Source organism: Xyrauchen texanus, chromosome 10 (assembly GCF_025860055.1).
Source record: "Xyrauchen texanus isolate HMW12.3.18 chromosome 10, RBS_HiC_50CHRs, whole genome shotgun sequence".
NCBI classification, from domain to species: domain Eukaryota; kingdom Metazoa; phylum Chordata; class Actinopteri; order Cypriniformes; family Catostomidae; genus Xyrauchen; species Xyrauchen texanus.
The window spans coordinates 18,741,070-18,760,314 of NC_068285.1; the positions used below are offsets into that span (position 1 = coordinate 18,741,070).

Below are 19,245 nucleotides of genomic sequence, written 5' to 3' on the forward strand. Positions count from 1 at the left end.
AATGGCATGGGGGTGAGTAAATTATGAGAGAATTTTCATTTTTGGGCGAACTATCCCTTTAAGGAATGGTTCTCCCAAAAATAACATTGTTATTTAAAGTGAAAAGAAGACTTGGAATGTATGATTTTTTTTGTTTGGTTATAAACTACAAAATTACTTGAAATGCCCATAGTTACGAGACGCGTTTTCAAAAGTCGGGAGGAAAAAATCTTGATACGGCATCTAAAAAGCGCGGAATGCTGAAAAAAACAGTTACAACAGTTAGACGCGGCGAAACCGACAAAGACCTCAGTCTAGCACGAAAGCAAAAACGGTTCGGTGTGAACGGCTCCTTTAGAAGGCACTAGGCAGATGACGACAGAGATGATTTAACTGAGACGGGCCACTTCGATTAAAATGAATGCGAGAAATTGGAACGCCCAACGTCAGGTAAAAGAGCCAATCACCTTTTAGATACAGACATTGCCTGTCAATCAACTTGAGAACGCACCTGCGCTAATGTTAGCTATACAAACCGGGATAGTTGCATTTTTTTTTTTTTTTGCGTAATATGAGGTAAAGAAGCACAATTTATGATAACCGTTTTGTCAGATTTTAGTGCTCATTTAAAATATGTTCTTCTATCGTAATCTTAAACTTATATATATATATATATATATGGGTGATTATATAATTAGGGGTACATTTCAGATCAACAAAAAACTGAAAAAATCATTGTGATTTTCTGCAAAATAATCTAGTTGTTTCCATAATATACCCCCATATTGTTCTAAATTCATTAGTTGGCAAGCTTAAACTCGAATTACTTTTTAAATATTTAAATGAAAATAAATATTCGATTCATTGTTTTGTCAACTGTGTTACAGACAAAAGTGATGTCATAGAAGACATAAATGAAGTACTACACATATGATAAAACATTTGTTTGAAAGTTCTTGAGTCTATTCACCAGGGGTTTTGAGGTTGTCTGTCTAACTGATTTAAAAAATATTAATTTTAAACTGAATAACGGATATTCTTTGGTATACTATCATCAAGGATGGATATTGTTTCAACATAATTCTCCATTACACTGAATTTAGAGTTATTAAATGCTTTAAATGCTTTATGTAATACTGTTCACTCTAGAGATGTCCTTTTTATCATTTTTATTAAATTTTAGCCTACATTTAAAGATTTATGACACAAAAATCACACGTAACACAATTGACAGATAAAGTAACACAGTTGACAGGAGTAACACGGTTGACAAGATGCATTAGGAGAAAAAGAGAAACCTTTCTTTAAAATAAAACCTTTTATTTTGACAAGTGTCAGCAACAAGTAATTAAATATAGCTGCAAGCAGCAATGCGATTCCTCCTCAAAATGGCAAATCATTTAAAATTGATCAGTAGAGGGTTGGGGTTAAACCCTTCCAATGGAGGAATCCAAAAAACATGTATTTCTGTCTGAATCCTAAGCTAAACATTTTCAGTGTACAGGAAAATCCATCATACCGGACCTAATGGATCCTTGAGGCTTTTTGTTTCCAATGAGAAATTAGGTATGTACATTAAGTTTCCGACGAATTTGACAAATTGGGTGAAAATGCCATCGGTTTGAAAATTGGACATTTGGGCGTGGTCTGTAGCGCCCCCTAAAGATGTATGTGGGCCATTCTTGATTTGTGGGTTCCTGTTGGCCTGTAGTATCAATGTACCAATTTAGAACATTTTTGAACAGAAAATGAGACTTTTGGAAGTGGCCTGTAGCGCCCCCTAAAGGGAGAATGTGGGCAATTCTTGGTTTGTGGATTCCTGTTGGCTAGTAGTATCAATGTACAAAATGATAAATTTTTTAACCAGAAAATGGGAATTTTGGGCAATGCCTGTAGTGCCCCCTAAAGGGCGAATGTGGGCCATTCTTGGTTTGTGGGTTTCTGCTGGCCTGTATTATCAATGTACCAAATTAGAACATTTTTGACCAGAAAATGGGAATTTTGGGCATGGTTTGTAGCGCCCCTAAGGGTGAATGTGGGCCATTCTTGGTTTGTGGGTTCCTGTTGGCATGTAGTATCAATGTACCAATTTAGAAGATTTTTGACCAGTGACTTTTTGAGCTATTGAGGCTAAAGGAGAATAATAATAATAATAATAAAACTGTCAATTACAATAAATTCCCTCCTATCAGAGGAATCTAATTAACTCTCTTGAAACAATGGAGAAAACAACTTAAAAAATTCTGTTAATACTTAATTAGTCTCAATCACAAAACAGACTATAAGTATGAATCTCCCTGTACAATTTTGACTCCCTTCTCTGGACTTTCTTCCTTCCAGCAATTCTCTGTCTGATATGATACACAAAGCATTACTTCATTGATCATGTGTTTTCATTTATGCTCACTGGACAGAATTAGGATGACCAGCAATTACTCTAGTCTTTTCACCATAATTTCATAATCAAATCTATTGTTAAAACTATTTTCTGCATGTTGTTCACAAAATCTCTACCTTGACATCAGAGGCTGTGGATCAACTTCAGGACTCAGAATAACCTGGTTATCTATCACTTGCTTTCTCTCTCTGGACTGGTGTTGGGCTTTTCTCCAATATGCTTGTTTCCTTCTCTTCTCCCTCTCACTTAAATCTTTCACTGTCTTCACCTTTCCTAGCTTTTTGTCCTCATGCCACGCACGTCCTTCTGTGTTTCTGTAAATACGCAGCCCTTCTCTCAGGATCAGCATCACGCTGAGCCCTGTACTGGCGCTGCTTCTCAGCTGTGTAATAACAATAGTTTTTATCAACAATACTCAATATAGGCATAAACTATGACAAGAAACCCAGCTAACATTGTCAACCGTGTTAATCCCTGTCAACTGTGTTACACTTGATGGGTAACACAGTTGACAAGTAACACAGCTGACATTTCTTCCATTTTAGGATCTTGTGCTAACTGTAGACCTTGAACATGTCCCCACATTACCTTGATCAACTTCGTGTTTTTATACATTTTCTCTACATTTTTGTAAATATAATATCTAAAGTAAGTACACAAGACCATGTTGATAACACGGTTGATGAGCAATTCATCTACTCTATGTGTAGACTATAATAATGATTACAAATTGAAGAGGAGGAGTAGAAACTTAGCACACTGTATTTAAAATTCCCGCCACTGAAGGATGTGACATCACATGATGTTGGACATGTGACTTTGGAACAAACCACTGCTGATTTATAGGGGTTTGTCAATGGGTAACACAGTTGACAAAGATTTCTTGGACACACACAAAGTTAATAATTTAATAGATATAAATGAGTGAATTAGTTTTTAATATACATTTGCCTTGTTTTAATGATTATTTTTAACAAATAATGATGAAAATAATATATAAAAATATATATTGCAGTGTTAATTTGAAAGGCAAAACTTGACTTTTAGCAAATTGGACAGCACAAAAATGGCAATTTCCAGTACAACATATGCATTTTCTCCTAATTAACTTATGGAACTGGTTTACTTTTCTGCATGAAATAAAGAGAAATGTGCCCAAATATAAAAGTGATCATTGCTTGAAGTGAATATTCAGGGAAAATGATAAATACAACCCAAGGACTTGAAATGTACCCCTAATTATATAATCACCCATATATATATTATATTTCGGTCTTTCCCCATTCAAGTAGACAGGAGCTGCACTGGCTTGACTGGAAATGGCCTCCCGGGAGCGTTCCAAAAATGTCCGCAGGTGGACTGACTGGCTAGAAAAACTAGACGATCACTAGTTTTGAGGGGAAAAAAACTATTTATTTTCAAACGCGACATCTAGTGGTCTGCGTTTGCTGTGTCTAAATGTTTTCTTTTTAATAAATCATCGATATCTTCCGAGTGGTCGGTAAATTCAAACTTTATTATTTGTATTTATTTTTTAATTTAAAGTGTTCTCTCATATATTTATCAGATATATATTTTACAATTAAAATACTGGATATCAAGATTGTGTTGCCCATTGTAGTCTTCAAGGGGACGTTCCAAAAGTGAGTATTCCAAAAAAAAACTCCCAATTGAATGCGGTGGAAATACTACATTCAGGATTTATATTAGAGAATAGTCAGGATTAAACCTTGATCCAAGAATGATACGCATTTTACAGCATTAATAACTATCAAATTTCCCCAATTAGGACTGCAGATGGGTGTGGCGCCCTAATGCACTGCAGCCTGGAGAGCACAGAGGCAGCGAACTGCTAACTTTTATCTTATTCTGCTATTTTAATGATTTTAAATATGGTAAGTGAAGAAAATAAAAATATGAATAGAAATGGCTAAATTCACCAATACCCATAATCTATTAACCTGCTCACTTTTGATCTCAAATGTGTGTTCTCGAAGAAAGTTAGCGCGGCAAAACTCGACAGATCAAATCAAACAAGATTGTCGCTCATTTCATTAAACATCCATCACGAAAGCACGAATGTTATTTAAATTAACTCATGTTAGACCAAAATCCTAGATTGCTTAATGAAGAAATATGAAAAGATCGTGCTGTAGATGGGCCCGGTTTCGACCGCGTGTGGTCGGACACATTGAAACTACTTCACGTTAACATTTCGGGTGACTTTAGGGTTTAACTTTTAAGGAATTGTTTATAAAACTTGTGGCCTTACTTCAGACCTAAGATGTATCAGGGAGTCCAATTACCCCTGTGTCTAATATGTGGCCTTTATTCAAAGGTAAAATTCACAGGCCTCAACTTTTCGAGGCTAACTTTCTTGTTCGGATCAAAGATTAAAGGGTTCAATGAAACATTAATTTAACGTGTCGATAACCAAATGCTTAACTGTAAATAAATGTTTTGAAATACACACACAGGATATCCAGAAACAGCGTCAGGGGTTCGTGAAATTGTCTAACGGTTATATTTTGCCGGAAGGCAAGATGACGCCCAACACGCTGTTCGTCGGCGGGATTGACATGAAGGTAATGCCATGTACAATTCAACACACACCTTTTTGTGGTTGTTTCCCCTCACATTTTTGTCATTTTTATGCGTGCTGATTTTCCCCATGCATTCAATCAGAATAACTTCCATTATATAACGTCAACTTCATTGTTGATTGTTGGTCTGGTTGACCCACACTGAATAGTTTCCATTGTATACCATGTAACTTACACCCTTTTCCTATAGATGCTGTTTATTAGGCTGTTCTTGTATGCTTTAAAAGTCTTTGAGTGAACATGTTCCAATGTTTATAAATCCTGTTGTATAGAAAGATACAGCAGTCACTTGTGATTTCAAAACTGATACCTTTTCCGTTCATCAGGTGGATGAGAACGAGATCAGGGAATTCTTTGCCAAGTATGGAGCTGTAAAAGAAGTGAAAATAATCACTTATCGGGGAGGAATATGCAAAGGGTGAGTTGCTTCATTTTAATGTGGACAAAGAAATGGTTCTCCTAGATATGACAATTCTCTCATTTACTCACCCAGATGTGTGTGACTTTCTTCTGCAGAGCACATACAAAGATTTTTAGAAAAATATCTCCGCTCTTTAGGACCATACAATGCAAGTGAATGGAGGCCAAAACTTTGATGCGCCAATAGCACACAAAGGCAGCATAAAAATGGACTCCAGTGCTTAATTCCATGCGTTCATAAGCTAAATAAGAGGTGTTCGTGAAAAACAGATCAACATATGCTATTTATTTTGCTATAAATCTCCACTTTAACTTAAATTAGCATTATTTGTGTGTATTGCATCCTACTGGTTGGGGCTGGTAAAAAAAAAAATGGTTTATAGTGGGGGGACTCAAATATTGGCCTGTTTATTACTCACACCTATTATATTGCTTCTGAATATATGGAGTTAACCACTGGAGTCTTTTGGATTACTTTTATGCTGCCTTTATGTGCTTTTTGGAGCTTCAGAGTTCTGGCCACAATTCACTTGCATTGTGTGGACCTAGAGAGTTGAGATATTCTACTAAAAAGCTTAATTTGTGTTCTGCAGAAGAAAGAAATTCATACACTGCTGGGATGGCATGAGGGTGAGCAAATGAGAATTTCCATTTTGGGTGAGCTTCCTTTTCAAGGTTCAACCAAAAATATGGTCGTCACTCACCCTCAAGTCATTCCAAACCTGTATGAATAGCTTCTATCTTAAGGATTATTTCTTGTATATTTCTTTCAGGGAAAATAAAAATGTCTGTTTACCTGTATCACCTCTGATTTGTTGCACTTTTGTTCTTCTCACAGGTATGGTTTCGTATATTTCAGTGAGGATGTTGATATCCAGGCTATAGTTGATGTAAGGAGGTCACTTTTACCGCTCTAAATGACATGAAAGAGGTGTCTTGTCTTTTCTGGGTTTTGAGTGGGGGAATGTTGTCAGGATCTGGGTGGGTCAAGGATTTCAGTTGTACCAGATGAGTTAAATTATAAAGCTGAATTAATAAAAATTATAAAGCTGAATGAGTACATGCTTAAATACAGATGTTTTATCAATATACATTTTAATGTTGCACTCAGTAATTTTTATATATTTGTTGTCTTCGACTTACGATGATACATAGGGGCGTGGATGCAGCATCATTTTATAATCATTTTGAACATGTGCTGCTAGTATTGTGACCCTCTCATCCCCATTTCTCCTTCCTGGAGGTTATAGTACTGTTGAGCATTTTGTAGATAGTAGAATCAGTTATTTGACAGACATGATTAATCCTTGAGTATAAGTGTCCAATAACAGGACCGTTACAGAGATTGTGCGAGTAGTATTCGGCTGGTCGTGATCCTAACATGGCATCCCCCATGCGTGGGACCTTCTCTATGTTGAATAAAACAGCAAGGTTGTGGACACAACTGGAGTCTTCATCTTATGTTAGTGCTCATAATTTTATACATGCGTTTCAAAATTACAATATCTTTGAGTAAACCTTTTTTTTTTTTTTTTTCAACAAGAGTGCACCAACAAGTATGACAAGTTGTGATCCTATTTAAAAGCTATCAGAATATCTTGTCGGCTTTTGGTAATCGCAGTTAAAGTACATTGGAAATGTGTTATAGCCGGTATCGTACTGTTTCACAACACTGCATGTTTAATTCTGTTACAGCAGCCGATTTGTTTTAAAGGGAAAAAACTCAAACTGGGACCTGCCATCATGAAAGAGCGCAATTCTCGTAAGTCCATGTGCTTTTCTTTCTGTTTGGTTTGCAATTTTGGTCTTCGTGTAATCATTGTGCATTGGTGTACCCAGTACATTTTTATTAATTCTTTATTACTGTTCAACTTTTCTCAATTTCCAGGTTCAATGCCATCTCCACTGATTGGTCCATCACAGTGGGTAAGCCCCTCCCCATATGTCTACTGCAACTGCTGCTCCCCAGGCCTGGCCCCACCCTCACCTGTCTTCAATGGAGGGAATCAATATTTGCAGGTAAAAATGTTGTTCATACAAACCTTCGTACTCTACATACAAATCCTGCAAAGGAGTTTATCGGAAGTATTTTGGGTTTCGTAAAATATTGCACAATCCAAAGAGTGTGTATTTTTACTCCCAGAACATTATATTTCTTATTTTTTCCCCCCCATTCTCTTGTTCTGTGTAGCCATATTCTTATTCCAGTCATCCAGGAGTTATGATCCCACAGGTGCCCATAAACTATGCACAAACCACGTACGCCTACCAGGTATACACTCAGCCATCCCATACCATGTGTGCACACAAATGCTGTCTTGAAATTCTCCTGGGAAGTTCCTACTTATGATTTCAGAAAACGTAATTACGACGTGATTCACAGGTGATTTTTGTCGAGATGAAATGGACGCAATTTTAATATTTTTCACTCTTTCACTTACTGTTACTGCAGTCAAACTTTTCCAATTGCAACTTTTATGATCCACAACAGTTGGCTTCTGCAAAGATTATTTAAATTGACACGCCCAACTTGGGAGTTTTCCAATGGTAATTACAAATTGTGGTGTTTTGTTGTGCACTCGTCTAGTAAATATGATTATTCTGACATGAATTATGACTCATTATCACAGTGCTTTTATGATTATGAGAAACCTGCATCTGGAAATTTAAAATGGTCATGGACATTTCTATTGTGGATAGATTTTGTAGTTATGCTCAGCTCTAAAGTATTTCATTGCACTCACAAAGAGCAATTTGTAGCCAATCTCTAAAAATTTAGTCATGGAAAATTGATTGGGCAAAAGATATGTAAACCCTGCTCTTAGCTAAGCACATATTTGCATGTTTTATACTGAACATTTCCTTATGTTTGTCAAATTTGGACATATACCTTTCTGACCAGACTGCATGCTGCCAGACTGAACACAAATGACTGCTCCACCATTGTTGTTTTTGTGCATTAGTATCCCCTGCCACAGTGGTGCGGAGAGCAGAGGACGAGGCTTGTCAATCAGGTCAGCGCCCCACCCATTTTTCCCGGTTGGTAATCAAGGCGGTGAGCAGGAGAGGTTGAACTGGCTTGTTGTATTTGGTGTCCCTAGGAGGAAAAAAAACAAAACTTTATGTGCACTGTTGATTCTGGACGTAACAAAGTACTGCTGTTTTGTTCAGTAATTTTGACACTAAGTGGAGCCATTGAAAATGAATCCATGTACATATTGTTTTTAGTAGAGATGCACCAATAGTATGTGTTTGAACTAGGGCTGTCGGTAGATTATCATTTTTAATCGTGATTAATCTCATAATTTTCTATAGTTTATCGTGATTAATTTCAGGTTTAAAAATATAGTAAAATTTGACTAGTTGAAGTCTGAAGTTAACATACAATTTAGCCAAATATATTTCGGCTCAGTTTTTCACAATTCCTGACATTTTAGATTGTAGAAAGCATTCCCTGTCTTGGGTCAGTTAGGATCACTATATTTAAAAAATGTTAAATCTCAGAATAATAGTAGAGGAATTATTTATTTCAGCTTTTATTTCTTTTCATCACATTCCCAGTGGGTCAGAAGTTTACATACACTTTGGTAGCATTGCCTTTAAATTGTTTAACTTGGGTCAAACTTTTTGGGTAGCCTTCCACAAGCTTTTCACAATAATTTGCTGGAATTTTGTCCCATTCCTCCAGACAGAACAGGTGTAACTGAGTCAGGTTTGTAGGCCTCCTTGCTCGCATACACTTTTTCAGTGCTGCCAGCAAATGTTCTATCGTATTGAGGTCAGGGTTTTGTGATGGCCACTGCAATACCTTGACTTTGTTGTCCTTAAGCCATTTTGCCACAACTTTGGAGGTATGCTTGGGGTCACTGCCCATTTGCGACTGAGCTTTAACTTCATGGCTGATGTCTTGAGATTTTGCTTCAATATATCCACATAATTGTCCTTCCTCATGATACCGTCTTTTTTGTGAAGTGCACCAGTCCCTTCTGCAGCAAAGCACCCCCACAACATGATGCTGCCACCCTCATGCTTCACGGTTGGGATGGTGTTTGGCTGGCAAGCCTCACTCTTTTTTTCCTCCATACATAACAATGGACATAAAAATGTCCAAACAGTTCAATATTTCTTTTCATTAGACCAGAGGACATTTCTACAAAAAGATCTTTGTCCTCATGTGCACTTTCAAACTGTTGTCTGGATTTGTTTATGGCAGTTTTTGAGCAGTGGTTTCTTCCTTGCTGAGCAGCCTTTCAGGTTATGTCGATATAGGACTTGGATTACTGTGGATATAGATACTTGTCTACCTTTTTCCTCCAGCATCTTCACAAGGTCCTTTTCCTGTTGTTCTGGGATTTATTTGTGCTTTTTGCACCAAACTACATGTCTTGGGGACAGAATGCGTCTCTTTCCTGAGTGGTATGATGGCTGCGTGGTACCATGGCATTTATACTCGCGTACTATTGTTTGTACAGATGAACGTGATATCTTCAGGCATTTGGAAATTTCTCCCAAAAATGAACCAAATATGGCGGTTAAAAAATTGGTCTGCTGATTTCTTTTGATTTTCCCAGGATGTCAAGTAAAGAGGCACTGAGTTTGAAGGTTGGTCTTAAAATACATCCACAGGTGGTACTCCTGTGGATGTAGTGGTGGTGAGAGTGGTGGTGGTGTAGTGGTCTAAGCACATAACTGGTAATCTGGTAATCAGAAGGATGCTGGTTCGAGCCCCACAGCCACCACCATTGTGTCCTTGAGCAAGGCACTTAACTCCAGGTTGCTCCAGGGGGATTGTCCCTGTAAGAAGGGCTCTGTAAGTCGCTTTGGATAAAAGCGTCTGCCAAATGCATAAATGTAAATGTCCTCCAATTCAGTACACCTCCTATCAGAAGCAAATTGGCTAAAGGCTTGACATCATTTTCTAGGATTTTCTAAAGACACAGTGAACTTGGTGTATGTAAACTTCTGACCGACTGGAATTGTGATAGTCAATTAAAAGTGAAACAACCTGTAAACAATTGTTGGACAAATTACTTGTGTTATGCACAAAGTAGATGTCCTAAATGACTTGCCAAAGCTATAGTTTGCTGATATGAAATTTGGTTAAATTAGTTTTAATTAGGGATGCTCCGATACCTGGATCAGTATCGGCTCAGATACTGACATTTTTAAACGGATCGGGTCCGATCCAAATCCGATACTGTGTATTAGTCATGTTCGTTACGGTCATGTTAAAAAAAATGACAAAACCATTAAAACACAAAGTAATTCATATGACTTGTGCATTTTATTCAAAGCCACTTGAAGACATGAGATTAGCTCTGTGAATCACAGAAGTCTGTTTAAATATATAAAATGCACATGCAGCGTCAGCTCGTTATTGAATGGCGCTGCTCCGTTTACACAAACACACACTCTTTTAGCCTTCATGCGGTGCACAATATTTCAGCGCTACTCACGAACAACTTTCAGATGTAGATGATCAATAGTTTGGTTCACTTGTATGCATTTAGGATGGCACCAGAGCTTATTTACCAGAATTTGAAAAAGCAAATTAAACTACTGTGAACTTTCCTGATTGTAAAAGTTAAATGTGTCACAGAGAGACTCACAGGTTTATTGAACAGATGATTGAAACAGTGATGAGTAAATCCAGTTGAGCAGAGTGGCAAACAGTGGGTGAGTAATATCCAGACAGGTTATAGATACGATGAACGGATAACTCACAACAGTCTTATGATACTTGCAGGCAATGAAGACACGGGTATGTTTGACATAGTAGAAATGTGTGGAGTCTCTGAGATAATATCGATGAGAACAAAGAGCGTGTGAAAGCTGGGTATATGCAGTCCTTGATTAGCCACTAATGATATGCAGGTGTGTGTAATCAGAACTCAGGGGAGAGTGAGCAATGTGACTGCAGTGAGGGAGAGAGAGAGAGAGAGAGACCGGTGGATCCATGACAAAAATTGCATGATTGAGAGATATTGCTATCATAATTTATTATTATTATCGTTTGTTTACAAATTATAATAATATTTAAGTTGAATGGGTTCCAAAAAATAATTGAATGAAAAATTAGCTGATATCTTAACTAAATTGAAAAAAAAAAAGAGATCTTAATCCATTAATGTCCAGGTACAAGTTGTGAAATTTGTAGGGGAAAAAAACGCATACCGCATACTTTTTTACCGATGACACATACTGGAATTACTGTTAATTTTGCTGCTATATTATCCAGTAGAATAGTTAAAGTTTTTCTTAAGCTATACATTTATATTGAAATAATATGTAGTTAGAGGTTTGTGTTTCTTATTAAAGAGTACACCCAATTAGTTCCACACAATAATGTAAAAATATTCTAAACTAATTATGCAAAAAAACAAAACTCTGAATCGGCTGATACTAAGATTTTAGATATCGGAATCGAATCGGAAGGGAAAAGGGGGAATCGGTGCATCCCTAGTTTTAATGACTTCATCCTAAGTGTATGTGAACTTCTGACTTCAATTGTATACTTATTTCCTATCGTGATTGATGCAATGACCATACCTGTTCTAGATGTAGAACATAGGCTAAATATGGAAAAGTACTCAAAAGTTTGATAGAGCACATATCTCTTTTTTTCTGATAAACATCTAGATCATTTTATTGCCCAGCCCTATTGATAACATTGCATTACTCTCTCTCACAGCAGCCCAATAATCTCAGTGATGGTTAAATTACAGGCTACGTTATAGGCCCGGCCTATAACGGTGTTTACAACTCGCACGAAGCTAAATAAAATGTCAATCTAATGTCAAATCAGTACATGCCTTAATTGCGATTAAGAAAAATGTACGTGTTAAAACATTTAAATTAATCGCATGTGTTAATACTGACAGCACTCATTTGAAACCGATACATCCACTTAGATGCTCGTATTTTAATTGGCATTGTAATGTAATAATTACAATATAACAAAGATTTGTTGCTTCTAACCACATAGATTGCAACTTTAATTTAATTTCTCTTTTCCTGCTCGGTAAATTGTTAAATTACAGAAGCAAGCCCAAAACAGCTGCCTTGACCAGTTTTTACAAAATATTTGAAGAGCTGTCAATCAAATTTCAAGTCCAATGTCCCTTGGTCAGAGATTTGCTAAATTATCCAGCAATAACCCAGGTGCCTTTTCTTCATGTTGGTGCAGGTCTCAAAAACATGTGTTTGTGGTACAGCATCAGCATGATTGGAGACAAGCTTAGGATAAAGCTAAAATTGCTCTTTTTTTTTTTTTTTTTTTACACCACGCATATTGAGATTTTTGTTTAACCCTCTGGGGTCGACGGACACGCCGGCGTGTCCTCCTGGATTTTTTTCATCATTACTGCGGAAACAACATAAAATTCTCTGTCATTTTTGGCTATGCAGATAAGTGTAAGACATCATTAGAGACTATAAAGGGTCTACTTTTATTTGTGTACACTAACAACAAAACTCACAAAAAAAAATTCAGATATATGCTCGCTTTTGTAAGAGAAAGAAAATAAAAAGGGTGAGCTGTAAGTAGTCTGTCTTCACGAGCATATATCTGAAACACGTCACAAAAATGAACAAATCCTGCAAATACTTATCACACAAACATAAAATGTATGTCTAAAGAAAGCTTAAAATGTCTACTTTTAAATAAAACTATTAAAATGTAAAACAAATATTCTCCTGCAATGTAATCTGTATGAAACAAAGTGATGTACAGTTTTTACTGGCTCGGTGAATTATCTCTAATGTGATCACACTCATACGCTAATGTTTTGAGACGATCAATGCAAATAGTAAACGCCCCTGACTGTGCCTTAAAAACAAAGTCATTCACTTTTCTGCGCATTTGGAAGACAGCACGATACACAAGTGAGAACTCCTGGATAGTGACGACGAGTTAACATTTTCCTCAGAAGAAGAGCGTGACTCCGATGAACATTTGTATTTTGAAGAGATACTTGATCCAGCTGAGGATAAAATTTCGGACGAGCAAGTCATTTAGTTTTCATTAGTTGACATGCTATATTATATAAACGTGTACATATTTTACTAGTGGGACTGTTTCCAGATTTGCCAGCCAGGATTCAGAGTATTGACATTTGAAATATGTCCTAATAAGCAAGTTTTAGTTACATTTAAATACTGTTTAAATATATGTAATATGATATTAAAATAATATGAACGTTTAGATTATATTTTAACTAGTGTTTATGCTGCCTCATCATCAACAAAGCTTGTGCTTGCAAATATCTGTTCAGGTGTAAATGAGTAAAATGCACTTTAAATATGCCCATATTAGAAAATCTGCATATTATGATTTCTGAAGGATCATGTGACACTGAAGACTGCAGTAATGATGCTGAAAATTCAGCTTTGATCACAAATGCATGTTACAATATATTCAAATAGAAAACTGTTCTTTTAAATTGTAAAATGAGTTCACACAATGTTTTTACTGTATTTTGGATCAAATAAATGCAGTCTTGGTGAGCAGAAGAGACTTCTTTTAAATGGTAGTGTGGGTCTAAAATTAAGTAGTCGTTATGTAAAGAAACTGTATATTCATATTACTATTAACTTAAAACTTAATTTTGATCATTAAGTCTCCTCACATTCATTCTCTATCCCTCATTGATGGGCCCAGGGGAGGGGTCTTTTGTCTCAGGTGTTAATTACTATCAATATTCATGATAGACATTTCTAACACTAAAAGTGTCTTACAAAAGTTCAATTACTATATTGTTTTGTATGAATGCATGATCAGGATGGTTTTCACATCATTTTGTAGCAAGAACTCTAGGCTACAAGATCCAGTTCTCAAAAGGCTTGTGGACAAATGTTTAGTATGTGTTATATGGCCTTATTTCAATGACTTCAAAAACCATGCATAAACATTATTTTCTCAAAAATACAAACATGTACACACATGTTGCTCACATATTATTGTAGCCCAGTTTGTGCTGAATACAGTGTAATCAGACTTTAGCTATTAGTATGTTTTTAAGCAACTGAAAAAAGCACAAATGTCAAGGCATGTCAAAACTTCTCCACGGCCCAAAACACCCTCAGACCCCAGAGGGTTAAAAGCTAGAGATTTATTTTATTTTTTTCTGGGGGTCAATGTAGCTTTACAACATTCATTAATTCCATGTCTGTATACAAGTTCTCTATCAATATTAGCTGGGATAAAAAATAATATTGGTGCATCTCTAGTAATGATCTTTAAAGCATTGAGGCTTCTTTGTCATGTATGAGCTATATGCTCTGGTAAGCCATAAGAGGGCAGTGCTGGCTTACATTTATGATTTGCAAAAGCTTGCGGAACATTTGTAAAGTTTATTTGTTAAATTAGAAGAAAGTATTAGACTATTTTAGGAGCATGTGTATGACTTTTTGTGTTTCAGAACTATGTGGATTGTGGAGTCCAAACCTTGCTAACCCTTCTTTAGCCTTTTCCAGTACCACAGACTCATTTTACTTGGTAAGCAAAGTTTTTGTACATCCAAGAAGATCTGGTGTTTAGTTCGTCAGTAGTCACTTTAACAGGGGCTCTTCTCTTTTCATTAGGGTAGACTCCCATAGAAGCAGAGGAGAACATCATGATGGAGACCAAGCTGTGAACTTTAAAGATTTCTTCTCTGTTTGACCGTGTGTGTGTGATGGTGTATTTTGTGAGGAAGACACTGAAATGATCTCGTGATCAAACTTGGCCTCGCTCATCCACACATTGCAAGCTTAATTTGCCTTTTTCCGCCCATTTATTTGTATTTTCTGTTTTTCTTTCTTCGTCATGGAAAACAAACTTTAAAGACACTTTTAAGCTCGCACATATTTATATTTTATTTATGTTTGCTTATTTTAATGTTTACTTCACTCTTGGTGATGCACTATATTCATGGAGGTATTTTGTTCTGAGGTGAACATGTTCAGTGTGTTCTTTTAAACTGAAGTTCATTTATTTACTCATTCAAGCTGGCAAGTGTTCACTTGAAATACTGTTTCATTTGAGTTCCCACGTTCAGGGCACTTGTTTTTAGTTTTTTTTACTTTTTTGTTATTCAGCACCAGGGTACAGTGGCTTCTTTTTTATAGTTATTACTCTTAAAAATCTACGTTCATACTTCCATCTGTCGCTATCACTGTACTTCAATAAATTAAAATGCAGATTGTCCTTCTTTGCAGTTTAAAGGTGTAAATAAAATCATTGCATTAATTCAGATAGGTCAATCAAATTTTACTCTGCCCTGTAAATTAAAGCGGATCACGGGAGGGTTGACTTGTTTTAAATTTCCAAGCAATGACGGAATATTGATGTCACTTTCAACACTGTGAATATGGTCATGCTGCGTTTTATATGCTTTTCCAGCACCTTTTTTGCACCAGTTCGTTTTTGTTGAAGTTTTTAAGAGTTGATGTTTGCAAAGTTTTGTGGGTATTGTTGTACTGAACACAAAGCACTTGTCGTTTTATCAGTAGTGTTGCAACAATTCTTAGTTCATTTTTTTTTTCTTATGGGGGGCTTTAACTTAATAGATGTAGCAGGTTTATCATCAGATACTTTTAAACAGACTTTCATTTAAATTTCTCCATTTTATTGCCTCATGTTTCCCATGGTGTCGTGGGAGTTAAGCCTTCTACTGTGCCTTTTGTCGATCACTGTACTCCAGGTTTTGCAATGTATATTAGTTAAGTATTTTGATGTTGGCATTGTACGGTTTTGCTGTTTTTGTTTTGTCAATAAATAATAACGTTGAATTAACTTATTTTGGCCTCATGTTTATCAAGGCTGCCTTAATGTTTGTTGGAAAAGTGAAGGGCACAAACATTTTTCTTTTGACATTTACTGGAACTTCATTATTCTATCATGATGGGTTATTAAACTTCATGTGTGAGAAAATGTCTGGAGGGTTTTGTTACTTTGTTTCTGTGTAAGGTGGTAGATTGTGTACTGGTCTGTTTTCTCTTGGGTTGTCTGGCCTGCTACAGACTGTCTTGAATAATGTTTTGGTCATGCCTAATTGACATGAAATATTAATTTAAAACCACTATTCTCACCCATTAAAGAGAGCATACAGAACCCTTCATAAATGTCAACCAAAATGTTTAATGCTTATTCTATCTTTCCATTATTAATAGCGCACTAATAATCAATGGATTATTATGCATTACATTTGTAGTGCTTTGAACTGCAAACAAACTAGTTTGTACCAGGCTACTAGCCATTTGTGTGTGTATATATAGATATTAACATTTGCCATATGCAGTTGATGGCTCATTTCATTTTTATGTTCTGATTCTGTAGTTTAGTTTCAGTTGTTATTTGTAGTGCTGTATTGAATCTCATTGTTTTGCACAGTGCTGAAATGGTAGTTTTTTTCCTTTTTTATAGCGTCACGGACAGCTGTGCATCCCATCCATCTCTGGTATTTTTGTGCAAACTCATCTGTCACTACTAATACAATATTTGGCCCAGTGTTTGTTGCATCTAGGCTGGTACTGAATTTGTTTTTGTTTTAAGCTAATTTTCTATTCATCCTATGTTCATTTTTCATGACTGATTGTTAGAATATTCTACTTTCTTTAGAGTGGTGTGATCTTTTGTGTGTGTGGGTGGGTGGGGGTCACATCCTAGTACCCCCTGCCTCCCCATCGATCAAAAGGTCAAATTAGTTTAGGTGTTCATGCTTTTTTTTTTAAATGGTTTTCAAATTAGTTGGCATGTTGATACTCCGTTTAAGTTTTTCAATAGCATACCATCTCTAATGCTCACTTCCCTTTTTCTGTCTCCATACATGCCTTTTGAGTTCCATATGCATGCTGGGGAAGATTAAACAAGTGATGAGAGGTTCTTCATTTGGAAACTGCAGAGGGTTGTTTCAGACATAGAGAGAAAGAAAGGGGGGAGAGAAAGGAGGGGAGGTTCACACACACACACACACACACTCCCACTGTATTGACAGAGTCGACACAGCAGTCTGAGCTGAACTGAGCTCATCAACTGCGCACCTGCCTCCGGTTCTCTCTCACACAGCGAGGTAACGAGAACACTGACAGGATAAAGAAAAGAGGCTTAAGTAATAAAGCAAGGAGGAGAGACAAATCTAGAGAGACATCTCCGGTACTCTGATCCCCTAAAGACCAAGAGCAGGTATGTGTACTCTTTTAGTTATTGTGTAGTTTCTGTGTTGCTGATCTAACAGTATTGCAACTTTCTGATTGTACCCATAAGTCACTCGTCTTTTTAATGTACAAGTTTCCCAAAAATGAAAAGGATGTCATCATATACCCTCATGTTGTTCTGTATTTGTCTTCTTTTTTTTTTTAACATGCAATACCAAAGTAGATTCAGGAGATTCCCATTAGGCAGAATGTTTAGTGTCAGTCACCATTCACTTTCATTTTAAGGATCAAATATGCAGCGAAATGTGTCTGAGGCTGTCAGTCCCTAACATTATGCATTGTGTTTGTTTGTATTTTTTGGGTTTTATTTTTTTTTAGTCTTGCGGGTTTTGGAACAACATAATGGTTGTCAACAATGACAGAATTTTCATTTTTGGGTGAACTATCCCCAACTAATATATTTGTCTTTTTTTGTTTTTTCTCTTATGTCCTTATCCATCACTCATTTCCTCTCACCTGCTTCTGTTCTCACCATACATGTTATAGCTGTATGCAATGATGCTTTTTAGGGTCATACGTGATAGGAGATTGTCAATTTAAAATTGAAGCCCACTTTTAATTCAAAGACAGCACATCGGAGCATGTACTGTACATGTATGTGTAAGTAGATAACTGTATAAAGAACAAAGACTTAACACTTCATCATCATGCAAATCAAACTATACATAAAAGGGGACAAAGGAACGGTTCTTTCTAATTCTACAAAGCAGATAAATAGGATGTGTATTTCGACTTTTATGACTCCATCCAGGCAAAGTTTTTGCAATTCTAACAAAAACCAATTGAGACATTATTAAGAGCAACTTTAATACATGTAGATCTCAGTGAATTTTACAAGACTACAGCAAAACCAGTAATTCAGTACCACAAATAATTATTCAAAGTGTGGAAAATTAGAGCCCAGTTCTGTAATTGCTGATGTGACATTGCTTTGCGTTCTGGCCAACTTCTGTGTTCCACGAAATAAATAAATTTGTACCAGTTTGAAGCAACATAAGGATGAGTAAATCATGACAGATTTTTCATTTTTGGATGAACTATCCCTTTAAGCTTCGTCTTTTTAATTTATCTAGCTGGCCCACCCTTCCGGTTTATTGCAAGATTTATGTCCAATGCCAAGGATATTGCTGGAAGTCAGCTTCACCCTCAACTATAAGCAAAAAAAAATCTCAGCAGAACATCCACATATTGCTCATTCACACTTGATTGTATCTAGTGAGATGAATGTCACAAGAAGATGACCTACGGTTAGTATTTTACTCCCCGTGCAGCTCTAGAGCTGAGTGACAGGCTAAGAAGTCAAACTCGGAGAGAGAGAGATAGCAGGGCTGAGAGATTGGAAGTGAGAGGAATGGGGCAAGAGATGATTTTGAATCTGTGAAATGTGAGGGGAATGTGTTTTCATCAACTTTCATATTCTGCCAGGCAACCTGCAGAACACTACACACAAACACTTACACACTCACACCCAGACTCTCACCCTGTCTTCATAGAACTCAATTTACGTCACATTTAAGTCATAAATTGAGTTGATCTCATTCCTTTACATAAAGGTAATGTGGTGGTACCAGGGTACAGTGATGTACGCATGCACTGATGAATAACATATTCATATACTATGGGATTTACATATACTCCAAGGAGCATTCC

At 36.5% G+C, this 19,245-nt stretch overlaps 2 protein-coding genes across 2 annotated transcripts in view; both read left to right on the forward strand.

Moving 5' to 3' along the window:
- Window positions 1-344: 344 nt before the first annotated feature.
- LOC127650978 (deleted in azoospermia-like) lies at window positions 345-15,163 on the forward strand. Its single transcript, XM_052136663.1, has 10 exons — window positions 345-429; window positions 4,855-4,962; window positions 5,307-5,398; window positions 6,239-6,290; window positions 7,096-7,162; window positions 7,289-7,419; window positions 7,592-7,672; window positions 8,364-8,414; window positions 14,820-14,896; window positions 14,983-15,163. The coding sequence occupies exons 1-9, from the start codon at window positions 397-399 to the stop codon at window positions 14,862-14,864; spliced, it is 660 nt and encodes a 219-aa protein (XP_051992623.1). The 5' UTR covers window positions 345-396; the 3' UTR covers window positions 14,865-14,896; window positions 14,983-15,163.
- A 2,293-nt stretch (window positions 15,164-17,456) lies between these two features.
- The window catches only part of LOC127651063 (raftlin-like), a 28,750-nt gene continuing 26,961 nt past the window's right edge, over window positions 17,457-19,245 (forward strand). The window contains exon 1 of the mRNA XM_052136767.1: window positions 17,457-17,563. The gene's annotated coding sequence lies outside the window, so the exon portion shown is untranslated. The remainder of the gene's footprint in view (window positions 17,564-19,245) is intronic.

Coding starts and splice junctions, on each gene's coding strand:
- LOC127650978 (XM_052136663.1), top strand. CDS start 397: ATGAATGCGAGAAATTGGAACGCCCAACGTCAG. Junction 7,163..7,288: donor CATGAAAGAGCGCAATTCTC/GTAAGTCCATGT, acceptor CTCAATTTCCAG/GTTCAATGCCATCTCCACTG. Junction 7,420..7,591: donor GAGGGAATCAATATTTGCAG/GTAAAAATGTTG, acceptor TGTTCTGTGTAG/CCATATTCTTATTCCAGTCA.